This window comes from Aspergillus versicolor (genome assembly GCF_001890125.1).
Source record: "Aspergillus versicolor CBS 583.65 unplaced genomic scaffold ASPVEscaffold_2, whole genome shotgun sequence".
In the NCBI taxonomy this organism is placed as follows: Eukaryota; Fungi; Ascomycota; class Eurotiomycetes; order Eurotiales; family Aspergillaceae; genus Aspergillus; species Aspergillus versicolor.
In genome coordinates, this window is record NW_024467525.1 from 265,898 (window position 1) to 289,085 (window position 23,188).

The 23,188-nt window shown below is 50.7% G+C and overlaps 9 protein-coding genes across 9 annotated transcripts; 4 read left to right on the plus strand and 5 right to left on the minus strand.

The window, feature by feature from the left end:
• Nucleotides 1-383: 383 nt before the first annotated feature.
• Nucleotides 384-1,574, plus strand: ASPVEDRAFT_79485 (tellurite-resistance/dicarboxylate transporter family protein; the record flags this gene model as incomplete). The annotated part of the gene is made up of 1 exon (XM_040816699.1): nt 384-1,574. One exon carries the CDS (start codon nt 384-386, stop codon nt 1,572-1,574), a length of 1,191 nt encoding a protein of 396 aa, XP_040663560.1.
• A 954-nt stretch (nt 1,575-2,528) lies between these two features.
• Nucleotides 2,529-3,213, minus strand: ASPVEDRAFT_429659 (uncharacterized protein). Its single transcript, XM_040812717.1, has 3 exons — nt 3,156-3,213; nt 2,790-3,099; nt 2,529-2,732 (listed from the first exon to the last, which is right to left on the minus strand). The coding sequence occupies exons 2-3, from the start codon at nt 2,999-3,001 to the stop codon at nt 2,615-2,617; spliced, it is 330 nt and encodes a 109-aa protein (XP_040663561.1). The 5' UTR covers nt 3,002-3,099; nt 3,156-3,213; the 3' UTR covers nt 2,529-2,614.
• Nucleotides 3,214-4,651: 1,438 nt separating this feature from the next.
• Nucleotides 4,652-9,466, minus strand: ASPVEDRAFT_49741 (CAP-Gly domain containing linker protein BIK1; the record flags this gene model as incomplete). The annotated part of the gene is made up of 5 exons (XM_040814214.1): nt 4,652-5,490; nt 5,584-5,870; nt 6,563-6,764; nt 6,915-6,916; nt 7,458-9,466. 5 exons carry the CDS (start codon nt 9,464-9,466, stop codon nt 4,652-4,654), a joined length of 3,339 nt encoding a protein of 1,112 aa, XP_040663562.1.
• Nucleotides 9,467-10,897: 1,431 nt separating this feature from the next.
• Nucleotides 10,898-12,349, plus strand: ASPVEDRAFT_79489 (putative serine/threonine protein kinase ENV7; the record flags this gene model as incomplete). The annotated part of the gene is made up of 3 exons (XM_040816700.1): nt 10,898-11,017; nt 11,083-11,698; nt 11,820-12,349. 3 exons carry the CDS (start codon nt 10,898-10,900, stop codon nt 12,347-12,349), a joined length of 1,266 nt encoding a protein of 421 aa, XP_040663563.1.
• Nucleotides 12,350-12,657: 308 nt separating this feature from the next.
• ASPVEDRAFT_37240 (putative MFS transporter) lies at nt 12,658-15,333 on the plus strand. The gene is made up of 9 exons (XM_040811421.1): nt 12,658-13,295; nt 13,360-13,567; nt 13,634-13,650; nt 13,697-13,799; nt 13,848-14,293; nt 14,353-14,439; nt 14,488-14,541; nt 14,593-14,922; nt 14,977-15,333. The coding sequence occupies exons 1-9, from the start codon at nt 13,102-13,104 to the stop codon at nt 15,158-15,160; spliced, it is 1,623 nt and encodes a 540-aa protein (XP_040663564.1). The 5' UTR covers nt 12,658-13,101; the 3' UTR covers nt 15,161-15,333.
• A 265-nt stretch (nt 15,334-15,598) lies between these two features.
• Nucleotides 15,599-17,800, plus strand: ASPVEDRAFT_429880 (Zn(II)2Cys6 transcription factor domain-containing protein). Its single transcript, XM_040812727.1, has 4 exons — nt 15,599-16,095; nt 16,149-16,658; nt 16,711-16,863; nt 16,918-17,800. Exons 1-4 carry the CDS (start codon nt 16,036-16,038, stop codon nt 17,584-17,586), a joined length of 1,392 nt encoding a protein of 463 aa, XP_040663565.1. The 5' UTR covers nt 15,599-16,035; the 3' UTR covers nt 17,587-17,800.
• Nucleotides 17,631-18,668, minus strand: ASPVEDRAFT_125811 (glycoside hydrolase family 43 protein; the record flags this gene model as incomplete). The annotated part of the gene is made up of 1 exon (XM_040806302.1): nt 17,631-18,668. One exon carries the CDS (start codon nt 18,666-18,668, stop codon nt 17,631-17,633), a length of 1,038 nt encoding a protein of 345 aa, XP_040663566.1.
• Nucleotides 18,669-19,013: 345 nt separating this feature from the next.
• Nucleotides 19,014-20,193, minus strand: ASPVEDRAFT_37245 (uncharacterized protein). The gene has a single exon (XM_040811423.1). The coding sequence runs from the start codon at nt 20,079-20,081 to the stop codon at nt 19,068-19,070; it is 1,014 nt and encodes a 337-aa protein (XP_040663567.1). The 5' UTR covers nt 20,082-20,193; the 3' UTR covers nt 19,014-19,067.
• Nucleotides 20,194-20,288: 95 nt separating this feature from the next.
• ASPVEDRAFT_429902 (oligopeptidase family protein) lies at nt 20,289-23,052 on the minus strand. The gene is made up of 2 exons (XM_040812728.1): nt 22,798-23,052; nt 20,289-22,660 (listed from the first exon to the last, which is right to left on the minus strand). The coding sequence occupies exons 1-2, from the start codon at nt 22,827-22,829 to the stop codon at nt 20,497-20,499; spliced, it is 2,196 nt and encodes a 731-aa protein (XP_040663568.1). The 5' UTR covers nt 22,830-23,052; the 3' UTR covers nt 20,289-20,496.
• Nucleotides 23,053-23,188: the final 136 nt, after the last annotated feature.

Genomic DNA, 23,188 nt, shown 5'->3' on the forward strand with positions numbered 1-23,188 from the left:
CACGTTGTTGGTGCTTTTCCTACTTTGCCATTTGAAATTTTGTGTCTTTTACCCCTTTGGGTTATTCTAGATTGCGTACTGCTCTCTCCTGTAACATTCCTGCAAGCCCTGTCCCTGCGCCCCCATGTGTCTACGTTGACCTTGCCGACCTGACTCTCTCTTCTACCTTGCCCTGCCTCCAAACCTCAAGTCTCCTTTCATATAAACCTCCTCCATTCGCTTCACCTTTCCCATTCTCGTCATTCATTACAAACAAAAATCTTATTTCTCTTCATAGATCTCAGTTACTCTTATCTTTAGCTTTGTTGCTTGTCTTAGACTGCTTGCCTCTCGTTTGGATTTACCTCGTCAATGCTTCATAGTTTTTTTCCTCCCCAGTCATAATGTTTGAGAACAGCCCTCAGAGCACTTTGTGCCCGCCGACTCCCCGGTCTGAGACATCCACAATCGATATCGAGATGAAGAAGCCTGTCAAAGTGAGCCTCCGCGAGCGTCTGCGCCATTTCACCTGGGCATGGTACACTTTAACCATGAGCACTGGAGGGCTGGCGCTTCTCATTGCCAACCAGCCCTTCCAGTTCGAGGGGCTCCGCGATATCGGTTTGGCTGTATACATCATCGATCTTGTCTTCTTTGCTTTCGTTTGCTCTCTTATGTCACTTCGCTTTATACTTCATGGAGGTCTTCTCGACTCCCTCCGTCATGACAGAGAGGGCTTCTTCTTCCCGACCTTCTGGCTCTCCATCGCGACTATCATCTCCGGCCTTTACAAGTTTTTCGGCGAAGATGCACAGGAATCCTTCCTGCTCGCACTAGAAGCTCTCTTCTGGATCTACTGCGCCTGCACACTCACTCTCGCAGTTGTCCAGTACTACTTTGTCTTCGCAACCCACTCCTACCACCTCCAAACTATGATGCCATCGTGGATTCTTCCCATCTTCCCGGTCATGCTTAGCGGTACTATTGCCTCCGTCATCGCAGAGCAGCAACCCATCCGTTCCTCGATTCCTATGGTCTGCGCCGGTATTACATTCCAAGGTCTTGGTTTCTCTGTCGCCTTTATAATGTACTCCCACTACATCGGACGATTGATGCAATCCGGCCTTCCCAACCGCGAACACAGACCCGGAATGTTCATCTGCGTTGGACCACCGGCTTTCACAGCCCTGGCCCTCGTCGGCATGGCCTCCAGTCTTCCAGACCAGCTAGACCTCCTCCACGACGAAACCGCAGTCCAAGATGCCCGCATAATGACTCTCCTCGCAATATCCGCCGCCGCCTTCCTCTGGGCCTTGAGTCTCTGGTTCTTCTGTATTGCCGTCATCGCCGTCATTCGTGATCCACCCTCCTCCTTCCACCTGAACTGGTGGGCCATGGTCTTCCCCAACACTGGTTTCACACTTGCTACAATTACGTTGGGCGATTGGCTAGGTAGCAAGGGCATCAGCGGCGTCGCGACCGCAATGTCCATTGGCATCATCTGCATGTTCCTCTTCGTCTTGGTCTCAAACGTCCGAGCCGTTATCCGCCAGGATATCATGTACCCAGGCAAGGATGAGGATATTTCTGAATAGATCAAAAATTGATCCGCTCTACCTATCTTCTTCGCTTTTCGACTCTTGCAACTTCCCTTTCTTGCTTGCGTTTATTGCGCCATTCTCGGACCGACTCCTTTTGGCAATTCCATATACTTCCCTTCTGTTGTCTATCATTCTTTAATTCGTCCTTTCTTACGTTTTTTTCCCCACATCCCCCTTACATATCTCCGCCAAGTTTCCCCCACATAGATAAATGTGGACATTTTTGTTTCATCATCTGTCAAATACATTTTTCTGTTCTGTTTGTTTTGGTTGGGTCCGCAGCATCACTGGCGTTGAAAAGGGTACATATGCCATGTTTTTGTTGGGGTTGACTCAGGAATCATTCCAGAGTTCTTCCTGATGATCGGCGTTTGGGTCTGGCTCTATTGTTTCACCTGGGAGGCTGGGACATCTGTGTCTTTGCTGGCTTGTTCTGCTCTCCCCGTGTTGATCAATGTCTCTTGGCGCTTTTGGAATAGACATAGATAGAAAAATAGAGAAACTAGAAAAAAAAAAAAATAAAAGGGAGGCATTTCACTTCCCCCTTTCCTTCCGTTAGCGGCGTTAGGGCTTGGTAGTGGCTGTAGTTTAATCCTGAGTGGGGCGGTGTACGTGTCGTCGGCTCAAACCATTGGCGCCTCTAAAGTCTATTCCGAGCTTATCTTTGGCGTTTCCAACAAAATTACGAAATGAGCTTATTCATACTCCATGTATAAGTGAACTATAGTTACGCATTGCCAAGAACTATGCGATGGAAGGACGACATCCATATCGTTGATTGCCAAGGTCTGATATACATACAAGTGAACCCCTACCGCCCAAGCTCTCGTAGTTTGTAGATGCAACCACACATAAAAGTACATAACTAGTCCCCCTATTTAGGTGACAGCCAAGGGAAAACCCACTGGGCAAAAAACCTTGACCAGGACACAAACGTAAATACAGGAATATCCCCTACCATCCCAAACGTGCCCTCGGATCGCAAAGTGTGTTGTCCGGACTATGAAGTGTATTGTCGAGGCCGTGACCACCACTCAGCACATGTCTTCCTGTGAGTCGATCATCCCTAGCCAGCGACTATGAAACCAAATGCTTCCGGAGCCCAGCGCTGGCATGATGGAGGTGTTTGGACGAGTTGGGTTATCCTCGTCCCTGCGCATCAACGAAGTTAGTATCTAAACAAGCTGCTCTTGAACAAGAGACACTTACATAAGCATGTCCCAATGGGAGCTGGCCCTCGGTGTGAGTGGATTGTTTTTAGCCAGCCTGTCAAACTGATTAATACCTGACTCTGACGCCAACGACCATGGGGAGGTACTTACTAGCACGGTCGCGTCACTGGGCCTACTCACGGTGACGGGCATAAATGCTTGGAGGGGGGGTGAGCAAAGATGTGTTGGGTTATCCACATCCCTTGACATTGATGTTAGTAACCAGCTTGGTATAGAGAAGCTGTACCCACAGGAGCATGTCCCAATGGGAGCTGGCCCGCGGTGTGAGTGGATTGTTTTTAGCCAGCCTGTCAAACTGATTAGTACTTGACTCGAATGCCAATGACCACGGGGAGGTACTTACTAGCACGGTCGCGTCACTGGGCGGACTCACGGTGCCAAGGCATAATGCTCGCTCGGAGGGCGTACCTATTAGCCCGTTATCTAGACATCACAGGTTGTCAAGCAAAAGACAACAGCGACAACAGACAACAGCGACAACGGGGGACAGCGATGACGGGGGACAGTGACGATGGGGTTACATGATAATAGGAAGGAGAAAAATGGCTGCAAAGCCAGTCACAACGCAGGGGTGTGTGTGCAAGTACAATATGTGGTGGAAGCAGTCATGGGCATGTGACAGGGGGGATAACGACGGGAGGGTGAGGTGAAGGCAGTACAAAGACAGAGATGTGTGGGCAGCAGCAAGGACGATGACATGAGCTCATAAAAGCCAAGGGTGATCATACAAACAAGGGGCAGATCATGAGAGGGCAGACTGGGTTGAAGTGGGAAGGTGCATAGTAAAAGGGCAACAGAGGGGCAGCAGGGAGTTGTAGGAGGAAAGAAATGAGAAGAACAGAACGGGGGAAAGAGCAGGTTTAAGTACTCGCCTTTGGCCCTCGCCACTGCGTGATCTCGGAGCGTGAAGAGAGCGATAACGCCGAAAGGCCATACAGGAAGGAGCCCCCCAGGGCCGTTCCTTCCTGTTTGGGAACAATTGGGGCCCGTATTGTGACGGTGATACCGGTGGTAGCGCGGAATTATGGTGTACCATGGATAGGGTTCGAGCTTCCGGAGCTCTTGCAGGCCGGGATCTCGATGAGATTCGCCTCATAATCTCAATTGGCTATCTATGTGGCGTTGAGATGAGCTGAGGGTTACGCACAAAAGCTAATCCAGACCAGTCGTCTTTAGAAGAATCAAAAAGAAGCATAGAGCAAGAGATCGAACACTGGCAAGAGGAAGAGAACATTTTATTGAACGGGGTTATATACAGGAACGTCAGCGGGTAGGGCGTCTCAAGCGTCTTAACCCAAACTGTCAAAACATTGGACAAAACACGGTGGGTATCATATAAATGTAGCAATAGAGAAGCTAGTTATGAAAGCCGAGCTCTGTAAAAAAGTCTTGTCTCGAATCATCAATGGGATGAGATCGACCCACCAACTGCTCCATGTCGGCCTCGTCCAGGTATACATTGCTCCGTGCCTATATGATAAGTCTTGAACAGTGGTACAGCCTGACCTGAGGCAACAGAAGACACCAGTATTACTGGCGCATCGTATTCGAGAACCAATCCGACGGAGTTGACCGGGCGTTAACGGGTGTAGATTGCGTAAATCCGTAAGTGCTGGCGAGTGGAAGGTGCCACCTCCCTCCCCACCAATTGAGATGTCCATCGCCGGAGGCCCCAATTCCAACGACGGAGATAGGCATACCTACCTCGAATGTAACGAGCGAAAGCTGAGTGGTCAATCGGTGCCGTAAGGTTCAATCGTTTAAGTCGGTTGTCGGAACGGGCTGCGGCCAAGGGAAAGAGCAGCCGGTCACCGGTGGCTTGACTGTATGGCGGTATGATCAAGCGACCTTACGTCCAACGTTACCAATACCTCGTCCAACGACGCTGATTATAACGTCGTTGCTATCGTCACCAGCGTCTCGTAGCCCCCAGCCTGGGGCACCGAACTTCGACAGATCTCGGGCAAGTTGAATTGAACTTTCGTCTCCGATAATGTCACGACCGACCTGAATACGCCCAACATCCTCAGAACCCATAGTCATCAAACCGATCATGGTCGAGAAAGCCGCGGGAGCGACACATCCGCCTTTCGAGATCTCCTCAAGCAACTGGTATGCACATTGCTTCCCAATGTCCTCAGGTGGTTGACCACCACTGGGGGGAGATGCCACATCGGCGGAGAACAAACAGCCAGTCGAAGATTCTGCGACCAGGGACAAGCCAAATCCGAGTCCAATCTTTTTCTTGGCTGACGGGTTGTTCCTTTCCGGTGCAGGAACAAGCGGAGCAGACGAGACATCCGAGAAAATATAGGTATCGGGGACAAGTGGGTTGAGGATGCCACGAGTAACATCGATCATTCTCGAATTATTTGAGGCAGAAACACCAACGGAATATGCCACGCCGCGGACCTTCTTGATCCTACCAGCATTCATCAAATGCAGAGTCTTAGGCAACCGAACTTGGTGGCCGAAAACCAATTGAACCTCTCCACCACCTCCTCTTCCGTTAGGGCCTGGGTTTGATCGTCGGAGCACACGCAATTCTATGTTGTTGAAAATACCGAACTGATTGAAAAGCGGCAAAATGGCGGTCCGAACGCTGTCCACAGACATATCACCGGTCGGTGTTGAGGAAGTAATCACTCCGGGTCCGGTGAAGAGAACCTTTATTGGAGCTTTGGAGAATGGCGCCATGAGGCATAGCGGGATGAGAAAATAGCTCACGCCGCGAGTACACCCAGCTGGGATCTCATGTCGAATCACAGTACCACCGGTGCCACTTCCAGTAATAAGACCAGGTTTGTAGACAAGGATCGTACCAGTGTACGAGATTTCCATTTGCGAGCCATTTGTAACACCTTCGAGAAGACGAAGGAATGAGATTTCATGCGGTGCAAGACCGGGGTTGGTAGGAGAGGAAGGACGAATTTGCGAGATATGAACGGTTCGGCCAGTTAATGTCGAGAAAACAAGGCGATGCACGAAGTTTTTGTGCGAGGTGAGTCGGATTGGAGGTTGCGAGGTCGCCATAGTCGCAATATCGAAAATATTTACCCTGTGGCCTCGGTTTATCTGCGCTTCTTAGCTGTCAGTCGATGAACCCAGAAAAACGAAATTCAAGAAAATCTTCTGGGGCAAAGTTTTTCCGACCCGCCTCCGGACATAAGATCGGACTATCTCCGGCAGCGATAAGAACCCGGGACGGGAAAGTGACTCGTGAGCAACTGATGAGCAACAGCACGATATGTTTTTACTGCGATTGAGGAATCAGAACTCTAAGCTAACAGTCCGGTCGTGAAGCAGAAAGACAATGCTAGCACCGGCCCTCAACATCCCAAAATGGTATGTCCCATTCTAACCTCATTCCCAATCCCATGTCTTTCCGCGATCTGCCTACGTACCCCCGCCCCCGCGCATGCATGCATAATGTTGAAAAACGCCAGACTTGTCTAACTAACCACACAACTCTGCAGGCTTGAAGCCAATTCCCACCTCCTCCAACCACCTGTCAACAACTACTGCATCTACCATCCCTCCTCCCCCTCCACATCCGGCTACACGGTAATGATCGTCGGCGGCCCCAATGCCCGAACAGACTACCACATAAACTCGACACCGGAATTCTTCTACCAATACCGGGGATCGATGCTTCTCAAGACAGTGGACACATCTGTTTCGCCGCCTGCATTCCAGGACATTCCTATCCATGAGGGCTCGGTATTCCTGCTGCCCGCGAACACGCCGCACTGCCCGGTGCGGTTTGCGGATACGGTTGGGGTTGTGATGGAGCAGCCGAGAGCTGAGGGGGCGGAGGATGTGCTGCGATGGTATTGTCGCGGGTGTGGAGAGGTTGTGTGGGAGAAGAGGTTTATTTGTACAGATTTGGGGACGCAGGTGAAGGAGGGTGTGATGGAGTTTGCCGGGGACGAGGAGAAGAAGAGGTGTAAGGCTTGTGGGTTGGTTGCGGAGTCCAAGTACGCGGATGGGGAGGTTGTTCAGCCTCCTAGGTTTCCGGAGTAGGTCTGTTGAGCTCGGAAGGTTGAGACGAAACGAGGCACGACATTTGATGTAAGCTATGTATTTGGGGGGTTGAGCGAACTGCTGTACGTCATGTAAAATTCAGAGGTAGAGTCCCAATTAGCGAATTATTGTGCCAGCGGCTATACTATCGGAAAGAAAGAAAATGGGCCATCGTAGGGCTTTATCAAAAGAGGAGGAAAATAGAACAAGAATGGGGACCCGGGTAGACGAGCACGCCATGATTCAAATAACGAAATCGACGAGGGTAGACAATGACCTCAGTAGTAAAAGAAAACATTCGACTATTAACACAGGACCATCCAAGCGGCCGAACGCGAATTGCAGTGCAAAATTGCTTCATCTGGTATATGGAACTGGAGAGCAAAGCAAAAACCAAACAATACAGGGGTATGGGTTTGGTCATCCGAGCCAACTAAGGAATCAAGAAAGCAGCATGCACAAGGCACAATTATAAGTGAGGTATAAGAAGATAACGAACCCGCTAAATCCAGTTTGAAGGGTAACCATGTCATGTCACAGAAGCGAAGAACGTTATTCAAGACCATGTCGCTGTGTCTCATACATGGACGTCCGAACGGCGAACGTAAATTAATCGTCAAACGGGCAATCTATGCTCTCATGTCCGTCCCGCTCGCAGAGCGCGCACCACTTGGACTCGTCGAGTACACCACTGGCTTTTCCTGCAACAGGAGCCATGGATGACGTGAGTCCCACTCCGCGGAGACCCTCGAGGACCGCATCACGGCCGGTCTTCTGGGGGGTGGTGTTTTGGCTGTGGTTTGACGGTGGAGATACTTTAGGCGCAGGCGGTCCGGTGGACTGCTCGTCATCAGAAAGTTCTTTGTGTAGAGGTTGCTCCGTATCAGTGGGTTTATTATTCTTGGCTTCTGCTCCGAACATATTCGTGCAGCTCAGAATATCGTGACCACCGGTCTCACAGATCTCACACCACAAGGAACCGCCATCCTCTGAACGGGTATCAGATTCGTGCATTGTCTCCAAGCGGGCAGACGTGTCTGAGGCACCACGGCGGTGGGAGGGGTAGGACGAGTAAGTCCCCTCCTGCGGAGGCTCATCTTGCCAATCACTCGGAACAACAGTTCGATCAGACAACCGATGGGCATGGTTTGCGGTATGCCCGTTACTGATTTTGCCTGTTGAGCCGGATGGTTTGTGCTGGGAACTTGACTGTTTAATAGTGGAACTGCGGGCCCGACCCTCACCGGTCGTTTGGGATTGCTGCAACTCGCGCTCAAGCTCCTCGATACGGTATGTTTTGTTTTCGTTAACGCGTTCGTATTCTTGAACCCGCTGCTCTAGGTCAGCCACATAATCTGCATTGTGGTCTGCTCGAGAGCCCGTCCCAAACCCATTCTGCTGCAGTGCATGCAAGTCAGGGTCACCTCTGCTCAGGGAATGGATAATCGCTTTCAACCCGCGGATTTCATCGTCCTTCTGCTCGAGCTCCCGTGATTGTCCATCGGGACTCATATGATTCTCCCGAGGCCCGCCAGAGCCGTCCCGCTCCTTTTTCAACTCCAGTTTTGTTCGTTCAACTTCACCACGTAGGAACTCCACTTCTGCTCTGGCCTCGGCCTCTCCACGGCGTGCATCCTCTAGGCCTTCCTCAAGCTCGGAGACAAGCTCTTCTAGCTGCTTGAGTTGTCTTGCAACAGCCTCCACGTCCTCGCCGCGGTCCAGTAATTCCTTGTTCTGTTGCATGAGCTCTTCAACCCGCTGCTCATAGACGCGCTCAGTTTCCGAAGCTGCTACTTCCAATGTATCAAGCGTGCTCCTGAAGTCGGCGCGGTGCATATCGAACTCCATAGTCAACTGGGCTATGCGGTCGTTCTTCTCTCGTAGCTGGGAACGGATTGACAATGCATCCGATCCCTCAAACTCTTCCAGCATTCTCTGAAAATCCCCCAGTGTATTTGCTTGTTCTTCCAGCTGCTTGTCGCGATCCAAGAGCTGCTTCTCTAAGCCCTTGACCTGCTCCTTCAGGTCCGATACCTCCGGACCCATAGAGTTGATCCCGAACTCCGAGGTCCTGGCCGAGGACGGGCCATCTTCGATACTAAACCGGGATGGCGGGCGATCGGATGCGCGAGAGGCAGCTTTGACGGGGCTTCGAGCGTAGCCGTTGGAGCTAGCGGCGGGTTTCGATACTGTTTTCGATGCCCCAGAGGGAGTCCGCAGCCCTGACAGACTCAATTTTGGCGTCGTGGCCACTCGTGGGGATTCCGGCCTGGGAAGGGAGGGACGCCTCATTTGAGGCGGGCGAGGTACAGAGGGGCTAGGGCCGACAGACTTGCTAAAGTTGACCGGACGCGAAGGGGTTGCGGGAGTATTGGAGGCCGAACGTTTGGTGACGTATTTGTTGTTGTTGAGGGGCACGAAAATGCCTGAACCTGCTGTAGCGGTCGCGAAATACTTCTTTCCATCCACATCGCCGCTGTTTTTCCCTCGCTTGGCGTGCTCCGGAGCAAGCTCGATGCCCGCAAACCTGCCCGGTTTTCCGGAGACGACTCCCATAAATTTAACGGTGCCGTGCATCCCACCTGGGACGTTCACGGCGTCGCCGACCTGAATTTCATCCAACGGTGCCATCGCGAGTGACAACTGCGAAGGAATCGGGGGGTGAAAGAGAAACCTTTGCCGGGAGGGGCAGGGAGGGTATTGAAATAGGGAGAGGAAACAAGAGGGGAGCGAAGGAAGGAAGAGCACGAAAGGAGAGGGAAAGAAAAGGGATGGTCAAGAAAGTGGAGGCAGCACCCAGTGGCTGATCAACGACAAGTCATTCTGGAGCTGGAGGCTGAATGGGCAGGCGGAGAAATTGAAAGCTTCAACGGTGCCCAACAGGCGTAAACAAGAGCGCAGGCAGCGAGAGCCAGGAGGCGAAAACGCAGGGGACTGAAACTCAAGGGAAGATTAACTGAACGAGACTGGGGTGTCGTCATGCGCGTCCGCCAGTCCTCGCTATGTATCTCGTGCTACTGCTAGGCTAGGGACCGGCTCTCCAGACTGCGCGATCCAATTCCTCCCGGCGATTGGTTTGTTTTCTGCGTTGTCTTGAATGTTTTTCAGGAGTCTTGATCAACGCACGAACCATGGTTACTCCGTCTCCCCGCAGTCAGGAACTGTCACCACTCACAGCGCCAGTCACCACCGGTTCGTTGTGTCGTTGAGGAAGCTTGCGCCACGGGCTGAACCAAACCCTGCTCTCAGTCCTTGCTGACAAGACCGTGCTCCAGCGAAAGCTTTGAGTTTCTGTCAATCACGATTCGCGGCCGCCCGGTCTGGCTCCATCATGGCGGCGAGGCCCCAGAAGCCCAGATACCCGAGATTCCGATCTTCTCTACCACTGCAGCGGTAAATTGAAATGGGGATTCCTCGAGGCTAATTTTATTCTTTCGCCGAGTATCGCTCTGCGCTCATCGTCGATCAAACCCCGAGAATAACTACAGATAACTAACAAGTATTCTCGACTCACAGTGCCGACGCTGTGAACTACCTAATAAGGAAATCGGCCAATTGACCGCAATAACTGCCTTTTCATCCGACAGTGTAAATCACTTAAATATACTCTGTAGCTATTAATCACCTGTTCAGCTGTGCTCTGTGACTAGCTCCAGCAGTCTTCTTTCCATTCGAAGTACAGACTATGGCCGTCTGAAGTGCAGATAAGACGTCATGATGTCAATTCTAGACAAGTGAAAAACTGGGAGATTCTGCATCGTCCGGATGTAAAACATGATGTCTCCATCAATGGGAGACTCGTGAATGAAACAGAGATGGCAAGCCACTTGGAGCTTGGGGCCAGGTGTTGTCTGCCCAGGCGCGTCAGCCTCTCCGCCTTCTCTTCCGCCCGTCCCGTTGTTGGAGCATCCACGATCCCCTTCAAGTGGAGCCCAGCTGCAACTGTCCTCCTTTCTCATCGACTTGAGAATCTCAGCATACTTTTTGGACTGCGGTCAATTGTTTTCGCATTTAAATCGCGCTGCGAGGTGCTTTGCTGACCCGTCCTGCGATACCTCCATCATGGCGCAATACTTCTTTGACCTCCTCTACAACTTTACGGATTGCATGTGCTGCTTCCCCAGCTCACCGCAGCTGAAGATTAATAGCCGCAGCTTCAAATTGCTCCGGCTCTTGGGTGAGGTATGTGGTTTATCGTTTGCAATTTTCGTGGGTTTCCGGCTGACCATGAGTCCGCATCTTGATAGGGAGGCTTTTCCTACGTATACCTCGTCCAAGACAAGTCCACATCAGAACTATTCGCCCTCAAGAAGATCCGATGTCCATTCGGCCAGGAATCCGTGTCGCAGGCGCTGAAGGAGGTAGAGGCTTATAATCTTTTCGCATCGGAGAGGAATGTCATCCATTCGATCGACCACTGCGTTTCAACAGAATCAGGCTCGAAATTTCGTAATGACGGTGGAGAGGCGGGTTCCAAGACAGTCTACATTCTTCTACCTTACTACCAACGAGGGAACCTACAGGATGCCGTCAACGCAAATCTTGTCAACCATACGCGATTTCCGGAGAAGCGCCTCATGGTGCTCATGCTGGGGGTTGCCCAGGCGCTACGCGCAATGCACCAATACCGCGTCAAGAGTGGCTCTGCGCCGACACGCAAGGCCAAGGCTGTGAGAAGGGAGGGTGAAGAAGCTGATGCAGACACTGGAATGAGGATGGGGAAGGCAAAGCGGCGCGCTAGCCAACATGGTGGTGAGGAGGATTCAGAAAACGAGCCGCTGATGGACGATGAGGTCACTCAAAGCCAGGAAGGCGTTGAAGATGGAGACCTACGCCCCTATGCGCACCGAGACATTAAACCTGGTATGGCAAACCGCTACACGCTTGTTCTTTTCTCTCTCTCTCTCTCTCTCTCTCTCTCTCTCTTACTTTCTTTCTTTCTTTCTTTTTTTTTTTTTTTAAAAAAAAATACTGACCACCTCAGGCAATATCATGATAGATGACGACGGACAAAACCCCATCCTGATGGATCTCGGATCGCTCGCACCCAGTCCCATCGCAATTACATCCCGCTCGCTCGCATTGGCAGTCCAAGATACTGCTGCGGAACACAGCACAATGCCATATCGAGCACCGGAACTTTTCGACGTCAAGACAGGGTCCATTATCGATACCAAAGTGGATATCTGGTCCTTGGGATGCACGCTCTACGCCTGCCTAGTGGGAAAGAGCCCATTTGAAGCCCGGAGTGAAGAGACTGGTGGTAGCTTGAGCATGTGTGTCCTGGGTGGTGACTGGAGGTTCCCAGACGAAAAGTCAACAGCAACGAAAGGCAAGGGCAAAGCCGGGGAGGAATCTAAGCCAGATAGCTCTGCCTCCATTAGCGCACCTATCAAGGACGTCGTTCGCCGGTGCCTGCAGGTTGAGCCTGCCGATCGTCCTGACATTGACGAGCTGATCCAGCTACTTAAAAAGGTCATTCGAGAGCTACCGGATGATGATGTAGTGGGCTGAGATGATCATTATATCTGGCGCTAGTTTTGCTCTTCTGTTACAATTCTTGCATGACCTTTTCAGCCTTTTAGATAACCTGTTATACTGTTTGTGGTTATTAAATTGTACAATACCTCGACCCTGAACATATTGCTTACCCATGGATTTATGCTTTGACTATGCCAGTCCTGGATTTTGAGACTGGCTCTATGTCGTAGACAGCCAATGCCCCAGACTGACGGAGAAGATAACCACCTCGGCTTCTCCAACTCCAATCTCATCAGTGCACTGACAACACTCTTCTAGGCGGAAACGGGAAGTTCTATCCTGCCCCCTCCTAGATAGCAGCAGCTGCTGATCCAATTACTCCAACTCCACGGCCCACCCTGTTGCTTGAATATCAAGAAGGATGCTGCTCATTGCTTCATCCCCCGATAAATGCGGGGAAGTTGAACGAGAGGAAGCAATTCCGCGTCTTATCAACGGCAAATGCCATCTTCATAAACGAGACTGGAAAACAATTAACGAGTGGCGTCACATTGGACAGGAAACCCTTCTTTTCTATTTGATAATTACCGAGATATGACTGCAGATGAATTGGAGATGCCCGCCTTCTCCCTTGGACATAGCAAACTGACGCCCTCGAAGCTTATCGGAGAATAAGCATGCGGCGCGCCTTGCCTACATATTGAGTTCGACCTCCTCCCTTCTGGACTGTCCCTCGTCAATCCGATTAAGTTTACCATCGATTATTACGCTGCTGTCTGCCCTCCATGACGCCGTCTACTAATCAAGACGCCATCCCCGGCACATTCGTTCTCGTGGACGAGGACCGCGTCCTTTCGACTCGCCATCTTGACTCCGGAGATAGCGACATCGTTTTGGTTCCCGAACCTTCAAATGATCCAGATGATCCTCTGAATTGGTCGCGGCGCCGGAAGCTTCTGTCTACAATATGCGTTAGCGTGTGAGTCTCCTTGGCAGGTGATTGATATCAAAGCAGAATTTAATTGTTTCCCTCCAACTCCTAGGTATACCCTGTTCGCGGGCATTGCTTGCGCAAACGTTTACTCTGTCCTGGTTCAACTTTCTGAAGAAACTAGTGTCTCTGTTCATACACTAAATGAGGGAACGGGCTATATGTTCCTGCTGGCCGGCTGGGGTCTTCTGTTTTGGCAGCCATTTGCCCTTCAATACGGGAAGCGGATGACGTATATGATCTCGCTTGTGGGGATGGTGGTAAGTCATTTGTTACGGTATCTGGTATGTCAACCGGCTATTTTGGTCTAATATCAGCGTAAACAGGGAACTAGTGTCTGGAGGTATGCTCAGGTTGAGCCGTCGTTGAATGCTACTGATATAGGACAGCCCTTTCGTGAAAAATAACGGTGAATGGATAGCTCGAAGTATCGTTATGGGCTTCTTTCTGGCTCCAATCGAGGCGTTGCCAGAAGTCACCGTCACCGATGTGGTGTGTATTACGACACTCTTAATTCTAGGGCTAGCTGACCATTAGTAGTACTTCACCCATGAACGGGGACTGTACATGAGCCTGTACGCACTCTTCCTCGCAGGAAGTAACTATTTTGCCCCTGTTATATGCGGGTTTATTGCCGAATATCACGGTTGGGAATGGGTATTTTACTGGCCGGCCATATTCTGTGGCGCATCTATCGTTTTTCTTTTCTTCCTCATGGAGGAAACAAACTACGAACGAGAGAAACCCAACTCACCTAACGTTCCAATGGATATGTTTACATCGACAGAGAACGAGAAAAGGGAGAAAAAGGCTCTGCCAACTGAACCATCGAGCCAGGGTGATCCAGAAATCGGTGCCATATACAACAAGAAGACGTATCTACAGAAACTCTCGATCCTAGGACCTCGCCGGTCGAGGAACAATATGCTTCGTCGGGCCTGGCAAACTGTTTATTATTTGAGCTGGCCAGTGATATTCTATGCGGGGTGGGTTGATAGTCACTATTCAAGAGCAAGGGAAACTAACCCTCATGCTCGTCGCTTAGGTTCTCATACGGGTCATACCTGATATGGTTCAATGTCTTGAACGGAACTGCATCTATAGTACTGGGATCCGCTCCTTATAACTTCAGGTAATGCATTTAATCAGCCAGATATGGAATATCTGCTAACATGAGCAGCTCATCTATGGTCGGTCTTAGCTATCTTGCCTGTTGCCTTGGTGTCATTCTTGGGTAAGTAACCTCGAAGCTCTGCCTTCAAGCTCTAGGTGCTGAATGCAATAGCTCTCTTTTTACCGGTCGTTTCAGCGACTGGCTCACTATTAGACTTGCTCGCCGCAATGGAGGGATAATGGAAGCCGAACAACGTCTCTGGCCGTTTGGTCTTTGTCTTATCATCGTCCCCGGTTCGTTAATCCTATGGGGAGTAGGCGCTGCCCACGGCATCCACTGGTTTGGCCTTTTAGTTGCCATGTGCCTCCTTGCAATGGCAAACACTTGCGGTGTAACCTTGAGTGTGAACTACCTTGTCGATAGCTACCGTGAGCTAAGCGGCGATGCTATGGCGACTGTAATCCTTGTTCGCAATACGATGTCCTTTGCAATAGGTTACGGGTAAGCTTTCAGGACAACAACGCTATTAGAGGATGTTGCTAATTAGATGGATAGAATCACGCCCTGGGTAGAGGGGTTAGGATACCAGAACTGCTTTATTTTTGCAGCGTTTATCGGGCTGGCATGCTCTCTTGTCTTCCTGGTTATGGTAAAGTGGGGGAAGAATTTCCGGGTGCATAGTCAAACGAAATACTGGAGAATTGTTGCAGAGAACTGGGAGAAGGGGATGGGACATTAAGGTGGGCAGTAAAGTGAGCAGTAAGGTAGACAATGGGCATTCTTCGTTGGAGAACAATTTTTATTCAACGTAAATGATGGCATGAAGATATGGCCAGATAGCTTAGGGTGAGCCAGATTTCATGGGCCGGTTTCCTAGATAAGCGAACACATCGAGAGCGGAGATAACGGTGGGGATGCTTTCTGGAAAATGCGCCTTCCTAATACGTCGGGACTGAGGCTATACGAGTCCCCTCTATGGACCGATTTAGGTAGGCACTCTTGTCTGAATAAAGCTCTTATGCAGGCAAAGGTGCAGGGCCTCCCGCATAAAGAGATGAACAACCTTCACCGATAATAAATAACTTGGTTCGTGAACACCGTCGAGTCGGTCGACAATCACCTCCGAAGCCATGGCCCTTATCTCGCAGCGCACAATTTGGGGGCCAAAATAGACAGTTTGAGATGTCTCAGACTTACAACCAGGTCAGGAAATGAACACAGAGATCGAAAACGCCATTGAACGGATTGAGGCGCTTCTCCGGCTGGTCGCGTTAGAATGAATGTCAGCAGTCTGGACTCCCCACCAACAGCATCAAAGATCCCAGCCGTCATCCCAGCTGAATCCTGGACTGAGCCCCTTTGGGAAACCGCTGGGAATACGCCATCGCTGCAATTTGCCAATTTCTTGTTAGTTTCTTGTCTTCCAGCCTTATAATTCTGGCTCCTTGGCGGCGCTTCCTGTCATCATGAATGGACCGAACAGCTGGCACAGCGCATCCTCCCACGGACCATCCGTTGCATAGCCACCGGACTGCACTTTATTAAACATTTATCGTCCCCCTGTCGTTCCTTCAAACGTGCATGTGTTTCGCAAGCGATTGAACTCTTAAAATCATGGTTGGCGTACCAGGACGATCAAAAGCGTGTGTGACATGCTTGAAGCGGAAAAAAAGAGTATACCAGATCCCATCTTCACACAACACCATGAGATCTAACGGTTCATACAGTGCGACCTGGAGAAACCGTTTTGTGGCACATGTCGCAAAGCCCGCGTCGAGTGCGCGGGATACTTCCGTCCCCGCATATTTATCAATAACACTGCCGAGAACAACAACAGCCAGCAACTCGTCAAGAAAGGCCGAATCCGAAGCAATGGGGGAGATGTTGCTCTGCCTCGCGAGCTAGCACGAAGTGCTTACCAAACCAAGTATATAGACCTGTTTTGGCGGCTGTACTTTCCCAATGGCCACCCGTCCCCTACCGTGGTGAACGCCACAGCAGGCGGGTGGGTTGACGCAACCCAGGACCTGTACATCTCTGAGAGTGTATTGAAAAAGACAATCCTGGCCTTGGCTATCTCTGGCGTGGGGAGGCAGGAGGATGATAAGTCTTTACGAGAGGAGGGCAGTAAGCTCTACGCAAACTCGTTGCAGGAACTTACAGTGGCGTTGAAGGATCCGCGGAGGGGATTGAGCGATGCTATCTTTACGGCGGTTAGATTAGCGGGGTTTTATGAGGTGAATATCCTACTGAATGGTCAGGCGGCAGCTCTGACTCTCCGTTATTTAGTCTGTTTATGGCACGAACGATCGTGAAATCAGGCAGGCCCGGGGTTGGCAAGCACACAGCGCTGGCGTCATTGCGCTTCTCGTAATGCGGACTCCATACGCATTTATATCGGGCCATTCTCACAGGCTATTCACGGATGGACGAGCGCATCTGGTAGGATTTGGGCTTGTCATGCTCCCAAGATATATCGACTAATGTCTTCTTCAGATAATGTCCTGCCTCAGAGGCAGGAAGAGGTGCGTCCTCGCCGAACCAGAGTGGAAGATGATACCATGGCTCCAGCAAGAAAAGTCTCCCAGGGACTATCTTTTGGACATTATTGCTGAACTTTCTGGAATCTTTGAGGACCTGGACGTGATGAAGACTTGCGATAACCCATTCGAAAAGGAACGCCTCAAACAACAAGTCATCGATAGCCTGCTGCAAATGCAGCAAGACCTGGCAACCTGGCAGGCTTTACATGCTCCAGACTATGAGATACCCACAAAAGTACCGGAGGAGGTATCGCCACAGCAGGTTATAGGGTGTCATCTCATGACTTCCTTCTGGGCCACTGTGATCGTTGTCGTGAACAACTTTCAAACCCTATGGGAGCCGGCGCGGGAGATTGATCCCATTTTTGACCTCGATATCTGCTGCGGAAATATAATTAGGTCATTCTATATCATAATCCATCCGGCCATGGGCATATTCCGCACTCACCTCACCACCTATCCGATGACCGTTGCCATTTACTATATCCGCGAGGTAGGCCCGCAGCGATTAGTCGAGGAACGACGGATCCTCGCGGACTGCCTTTGCGATCCTGCCATTGCGCATGTGCGACAGTTTATCAACAGTATGGCTGACGACATGCCGTTTGAATTTTTGAACTAGATGCCAGATACCCCAGTTTATGTACACTCAGTCCAATATGCCAATTAATCAACAAGATAAATGCTTCCTTCTGAATCATACCCGATCTCCCTAGCCTTCACATTCCTCAAATGGCTCACACCCCCAGAAAGCTCACAATCATGATAGAAAAGCCACCATCTCCCCTCAAACTCCACGATGGAATGGTGCGTCGTCCACCCCAGCACCGGCTCCAGAATCCTTCCCCGGTACGTAAATGGACCTAACGGCGAGTCCCCAACTGCATAAACCAGGTAGTGTGTATCTCCCGTCGAATACGAGAAGTAGTATTTCCCGTTATACTTGTGCATCCACGCGGCCTCGAAGAACCGCCTGTCATGGTCGTCCGCCGCAATGGGGACACCAGATTCATCTAGAATCTGCAGTTCACGGACTGGCGATGCGAAGCTCAGCATGTCTTCTGATAGTCTCGCGACACGAGGGAATAATGCCGGTACTCCATCCCCTGTTGGCTCTTTCCCATCTTTATCAAACACCCATTCCTCACCACCAGCCTGAGAAGACTTGGCCCAGCACTGCAACTGCCCACCCCACAGGCCCCCAAAATACACATACGCCGCCTTCCCATCTCCATCTCCATAATTATCTCCACTGCCGGTAGCATCCTCAACAAAAACCGCCGGATCAATACTATAACTCCCCTCCCAAAACGCCCTTTCAGGCACGAACGGCCCCTCGGGACTCTCCCCAACCGCAACCCCAATCCTGAACAGGCCCTCATGATCCCGTGCAGGAAACACAAGGTAAAATTTGCCATTTCGCTCTGCGGCATCGGGGGCCCAGAGCTGTTTCGACGCCCAGGGGACGTCGGGCGTGGAGAGGACGGTGCCGTGGTCTGTCACGGCGACATCTTCGTCTGACGATGCAGTAAGAGAGGGAAGGGAGAAGACGTGATAGTCGGCCATGTCGTACTGGTCGCCATTGTCGTTTGAAGAGGTGGCAGTGTCGCGGTCGTGCGAGGGGTAGATGTAGAGTCTGTTGTTGAAGACGTGGGCCGACGGGTCGGCTGTGTAGAGGTGGGTTATTAGGGGTTTGGGGGCCATTGTGATATGATAGAAGAAAGTAAGTGGATTGATATAGAGTTTGTTGTTATCGTGTGTGATTTTGAGTGTTCGAGGTCTTTCTTTATTTATATGGACATCGCCGACTTGGTGCACTTAAAGGGTGATTTATCCGCCGGCTAAAAGGACGCTTCTTGGAGATGACCCCGCGGATGCTCGATGGAGGGGCAGAATAGTTCCATGTCGTCTATTATGGCTAAATGAGTCGCGAGCAGCAGATATCCTAAAGGGGCACGGAGCTAGTCCAGATGTGCTCAATCAGCCTGATGGTTGAAGTTATGCCCGATCGAACAATGCGTCTCCAGTCCAGACTGCCTAAATACTATGCACATGGGCAACACGCGTTGATAATAAATATTATATTATCTTGTATTTACGACTTCAAACCCAGGCCGCGCAATTCCCCCAACACTCTCGACACCTCGCCCGATTCTCAGCCCTAGACCCTCTTAACCTATCCTCCCAGTCCTTCTCAACCTGCTCACGTATGCTCTCCTCCTCGCCATCGCGTTTCTCCCTAGCTGGGCTCTCACAACCCCTCAGCCCAATAAACTGTCCAAACCGCCTCCTCTTTACACTCGTGGCGACCCCCAAGTTCCTCACGAACCCGTTCGTAGCTAACCACGGCTTAATGGGTTTCGGGTAAAGGAATGTTGCCTGATTCGGCGGATATACCTGGTCAAAGTGCAGAGCTAGGGCATCCAGCTCTACAGACGTGAGAAGCTTAAACGAAAGCATTGATTTCGGAAAGTAAGGGTGCGGCATCCCCGACAGGCAATGGACTAATGGTGCGAGCTTCCTGGAGAGGAGGTAGGTCATGTAGTGGAAGTTGGGGTGGATTCTTCTTGTAAGCGAGTGTGTGGCTCGATTGGCCTCCTTGGTTTGGAGTTGCGGCAATTTGAGTGTGATGCCTTCCTGGCGGAACTGTGCCTGGACTTGTTGGGCTAGTTGTCGGTGATGGCGACGACGGAGTCGGAGACGAAGACGTTGCTCTCTTTCATATCGGGTTTGTTGTTCCATGCGAGGCTGCTGATTCTGAGTGCGATATGAGAGACGTTGTGCTGCTGCTTCAAGGCGCGCATGGTTTTGGGCGATTAGTTCTCGTTGTTCCTGCGCTGTGCGCATTTTTTGGAATATATGTGAGTACCTGCTCTGGTCGTGCTCTGTTTGTTGCCGCAGCGCATATTGCTGTTGCTGCTGAATTTGTTCAACCTCTCTGCTGTAGCCATCTTGTAGTTGGATTTGTTGTTCGACCTGTCCAGGGTGAACTGGTGATTCCCATGAGTGTCCGGACCTTAATTCGAAGACGCCTAGAGTTGGGAGCTCTGGATCCTGTGCGGGATGGTGGGTATAAGGACATGGTGATAATCCGGGAGTATCGCTGTTATTCTCCATGATAAGCTAGGGTTAGCTCTGTGCATCAATATACAGTATAGAAGAGGCCTGAACAGCAAAAGCTAAGTCTTTAAGATGGGGAAAGGATAAACAAAATATGATTGAATGTAAATTCGACGGTCGGGTCTCTATGTAAATTATATCAAGAGCGTGGGACGAGTAGAGCCAAAACAATCCGTCTTTGTGCCGAGTGTCAGAACATAATGCAAGCGTCGTGACAATGGAACCAGATCTTTAAGTCCAAAAATTATGCGCACAGAAACCACGAAGAATCGGACAAAGACATAAAACACGGATCAAATTCTCCGTTGTTGCCAAAATAGATCGATACAACAGGCCCTCTGCTAAAATAAGGTCGTGGTAAAATGTTAGTTATAAATTCTTGAGACTCAGTTTTGAGCGAGTTTCGACATGTTCATGAAAGACTGAAGTCCCCTAGTTGTTTCTGCAGTGCCTCTGTGTTCTTCCTTTCGCTACCCGCAAACTGTTGATAACGCTCGGATGCTGCTCGCAGACCAACATGCTTGTTGATCCAGTTGAAAATTGTATAGTGCCACATGAGCGCATTCTCGGGATTCAGTACCCAGTGGTTCTCATCTGGGAAGGTCAAGAACGCACTGTCGATTCCCTTCATCTGCAATACGTTGAATGCGGACAGTCCCTCGGCTATCGTCAAGCGATAATCCTTTTCGTTATGGATGATCAGGTGCGGCGTCTGCCACTTGTCAAGGTGACGCGAAGGATCCCACTGTGCCCAGTTTTCGGGTACCTTCCATTGCACGCCATTGAGGTCGTGCAGAGGAAAGTATAGCTCCTCGGTAGCAAGCAAGGATGTTGTGCTAAAAACACCATCGTGCGTGACAAGAGCTTTAAAACGCCGACCGAGTGGCTGACCTTGGATCCAGTTCATCATGTATCCTCCGTAAGACGCCCCCAAAGCCACGGCGCGCGACGTGTCAACATAATCCAGATTCTTCTCAATGTAGTCAAAACCCTTCTCAAGATCAATGTACGGCAGCCCGCCCCAGGACCCACGGATTGCATCGGTAAAGTCCTGTCCGTAGCCGGTGCTGCCTCGCGGGTTAGGTGTTATGACAACATACCCCTGCTCGGCAAAAACAGCGGGATTCCATCTCGTACTCCATTGATCATTCCATGCTCCTTGTGGGCCACCATGCACCAAGAATGCCAGAGGGTACTTATTTCCCGGTTCAAATTTAGAAGGCTTTACCACCCAGGCGTGGACCGGGGTGTCCTCAGCTCCTCTGTACCATATTTCATCAACCTGGGTTGAAGAGAGACCGAAAGTAGCCCCATTATGACCAATGGATGAGATGACGCGAACGTCGGCAGGGTTTTCCGGGTCAACAATTGACCAAATGCTATTGTCCAGCAGATTATTACTAGAAATGAGGAGCTTGGAGGATTTGGATGTAGCAGGGTGGACCTCTGTCACGTAACCGGAATGGGTGATTTTCTTGAGCAGGTCAGGAGTTGAGTGGCGGATGTTGGCTATTGGCAGCTGGTAAAGCACTCCACGGCCATATTCCTCTACTTGGATATATAGCGACTTGTCGTCATTAGAGAAACTTAAGCCTGACGGGCTCAAATTCCAGAGTCCCTTGCCATCTGGAGATGAGAATGCTTCTATCATCTCGCCGTTCCAAGGGTTGGGAACGTAGAGAATCCGATTCTTATCAGACTCATACCCGTCCTTGCGCATTGCTAGGACAGCGATGGAGCCACCATCTGACGAAAGAACAGGAGATGACATGGCGCCCTCGAGACCTCCAACTCGGTATATCTTGCTCTCCGCAGCACTAACACTGGTCCATGAGAACATTGGACAATAATAGCACGAGCCTGTCGTATGTAGAGCGGGATTAACCTCAGGAGACCGTGCCACGAAGACAATCGCCGAGGGACTAATGTCGAAGTCACCTCCACCACCGAATGGTGGGATTGGCGATTCTACACCTGTAAGTCCACAGATCGCGATCAAGTTAGTGATTCCCGAGATAGAGTACCTCCCCGCCTGTCGAGTAGCGGGGGCCAAAGGAGCACGCTGGAGCAAGCCATAGAAAATTGCATTCGTCTGGGGTTCAACGTACGAGTCCCAATGCCGCACAAAAAGAGAGGTATACAGCTTGCCGGTGCTGTGGGGCGTTTTGGCATCCTGCGGGTTATACAGAGATCCATCCGGGTTGGCCTTGCCAGAGACAGCGAAGCCAATTTTCCCCGACTCAACAATGGTGACTTTCAAGTCCGAAACTGGCCCTGGTACTGTTCCCGCAGTATAGGTCCTGTCCGCCAGCCGAGCATCCCCAATTATCAAGCTTGTGTTTCCATTGCCTTTTGTCTTCAGCCAGATCAACTGATCAGTGTTCTCGATCCATTGTGGGGAACTGGCGCCTGGATCATTCGTGATGAGAGCAGACCGGCCGGTCGTAAGATCTAGCACACGAATCTCATTTGTCTTAGTATGAGACTCGAACGAGTATGTTGTTTGACTGTAGACGGCGAGAGTTCCAGTCGAATTGGGCACGGCGCCCGACCGTCGAGGTGCTCCTAGAAGTACCCTGGGGGTGAATCAGCTAACGCCTTCACTTGCGCCTCCGTAGAGGATGAACAACATGGCAGAGGTTTGTTTCCAAAGAACTACACCGTATAGCTTCGCGTATACCTATTGCCATTCTAGAAGAAGAGAGCAACTTACTCTGGTGTGAATTTCATGGATCGAATCGTCATGTCCAGCTCCGCAGGGGACGATAAGCTCGTTGATAAGGTAGCTCCGGGGAGCAAGGTTGGGCGATAGAAGGGTAATACCGAGGAACGTTATTTATTGTGAGATACAATCAGCGCGTACGAGCTCCAGAGAACAGTCAAATAAAATGAGGATATTGATGGCAGATGGATGGTAGTGGATGATGACTCGGTGAGGGGAGAAGAGGAGGTGAGGAGGTGAAGGGACGGTGGGGAGCTGGAGGAGAAGGATCGACGACGTTGCGTCAACAGCGTCTTTGCATGTCCAGCATTCCAGACGACCACACATTAACTCTCCTTAAGGAATCCAAGTACTGATGAATGTCATTTAGATTGGCATAAGT

Excerpts from the sequence above, each read along its gene's own strand:
- ASPVEDRAFT_429880 (XM_040812727.1), top strand. The coding sequence starts at position 16,036 with ATGGTTGGCGTACCAGGACGATCAAAAGCGTGTGTGACATGCTTGAAG. Across the intron at positions 16,659-16,710 it reads GATTAGCGGGGTTTTATGAG|TCTGTTTATGGCACGAACGA; the intron begins GTGAATATCCTA and ends TCCGTTATTTAG. Across the intron at positions 16,864-16,917 it reads CGGATGGACGAGCGCATCTG|ATAATGTCCTGCCTCAGAGG; the intron begins GTAGGATTTGGG and ends TGTCTTCTTCAG.
- ASPVEDRAFT_429659 (XM_040812717.1), bottom strand. The coding sequence starts at position 3,001 with ATGTCAAGGGATGTGGATAACCCAACACATCTTTGCTCACCCCCCCTC. Across the intron at positions 2,733-2,789 it reads TCCCATTGGGACATGCTTAT|GGACGAGGATAACCCAACTC; the intron begins GTAAGTGTCTCT and ends GTTGATGCGCAG.
- ASPVEDRAFT_37245 (XM_040811423.1), bottom strand. The coding sequence starts at position 20,081 with ATGGAGAATAACAGCGATACTCCCGGATTATCACCATGTCCTTATACC.
- ASPVEDRAFT_37240 (XM_040811421.1), top strand. The coding sequence starts at position 13,102 with ATGACGCCGTCTACTAATCAAGACGCCATCCCCGGCACATTCGTTCTC. Across the intron at positions 13,296-13,359 it reads TCTACAATATGCGTTAGCGT|GTATACCCTGTTCGCGGGCA; the intron begins GTGAGTCTCCTT and ends TCCAACTCCTAG. Across the intron at positions 13,800-13,847 it reads AAGTCACCGTCACCGATGTG|TACTTCACCCATGAACGGGG; the intron begins GTGTGTATTACG and ends GACCATTAGTAG.
- ASPVEDRAFT_429902 (XM_040812728.1), bottom strand. The coding sequence starts at position 22,829 with ATGACGATTCGATCCATGAAATTCACACCAGA. Across the intron at positions 22,661-22,797 it reads TCCATGAAATTCACACCAGA|GGTACTTCTAGGAGCACCTC; the intron begins GTAAGTTGCTCT and ends ATTCACCCCCAG.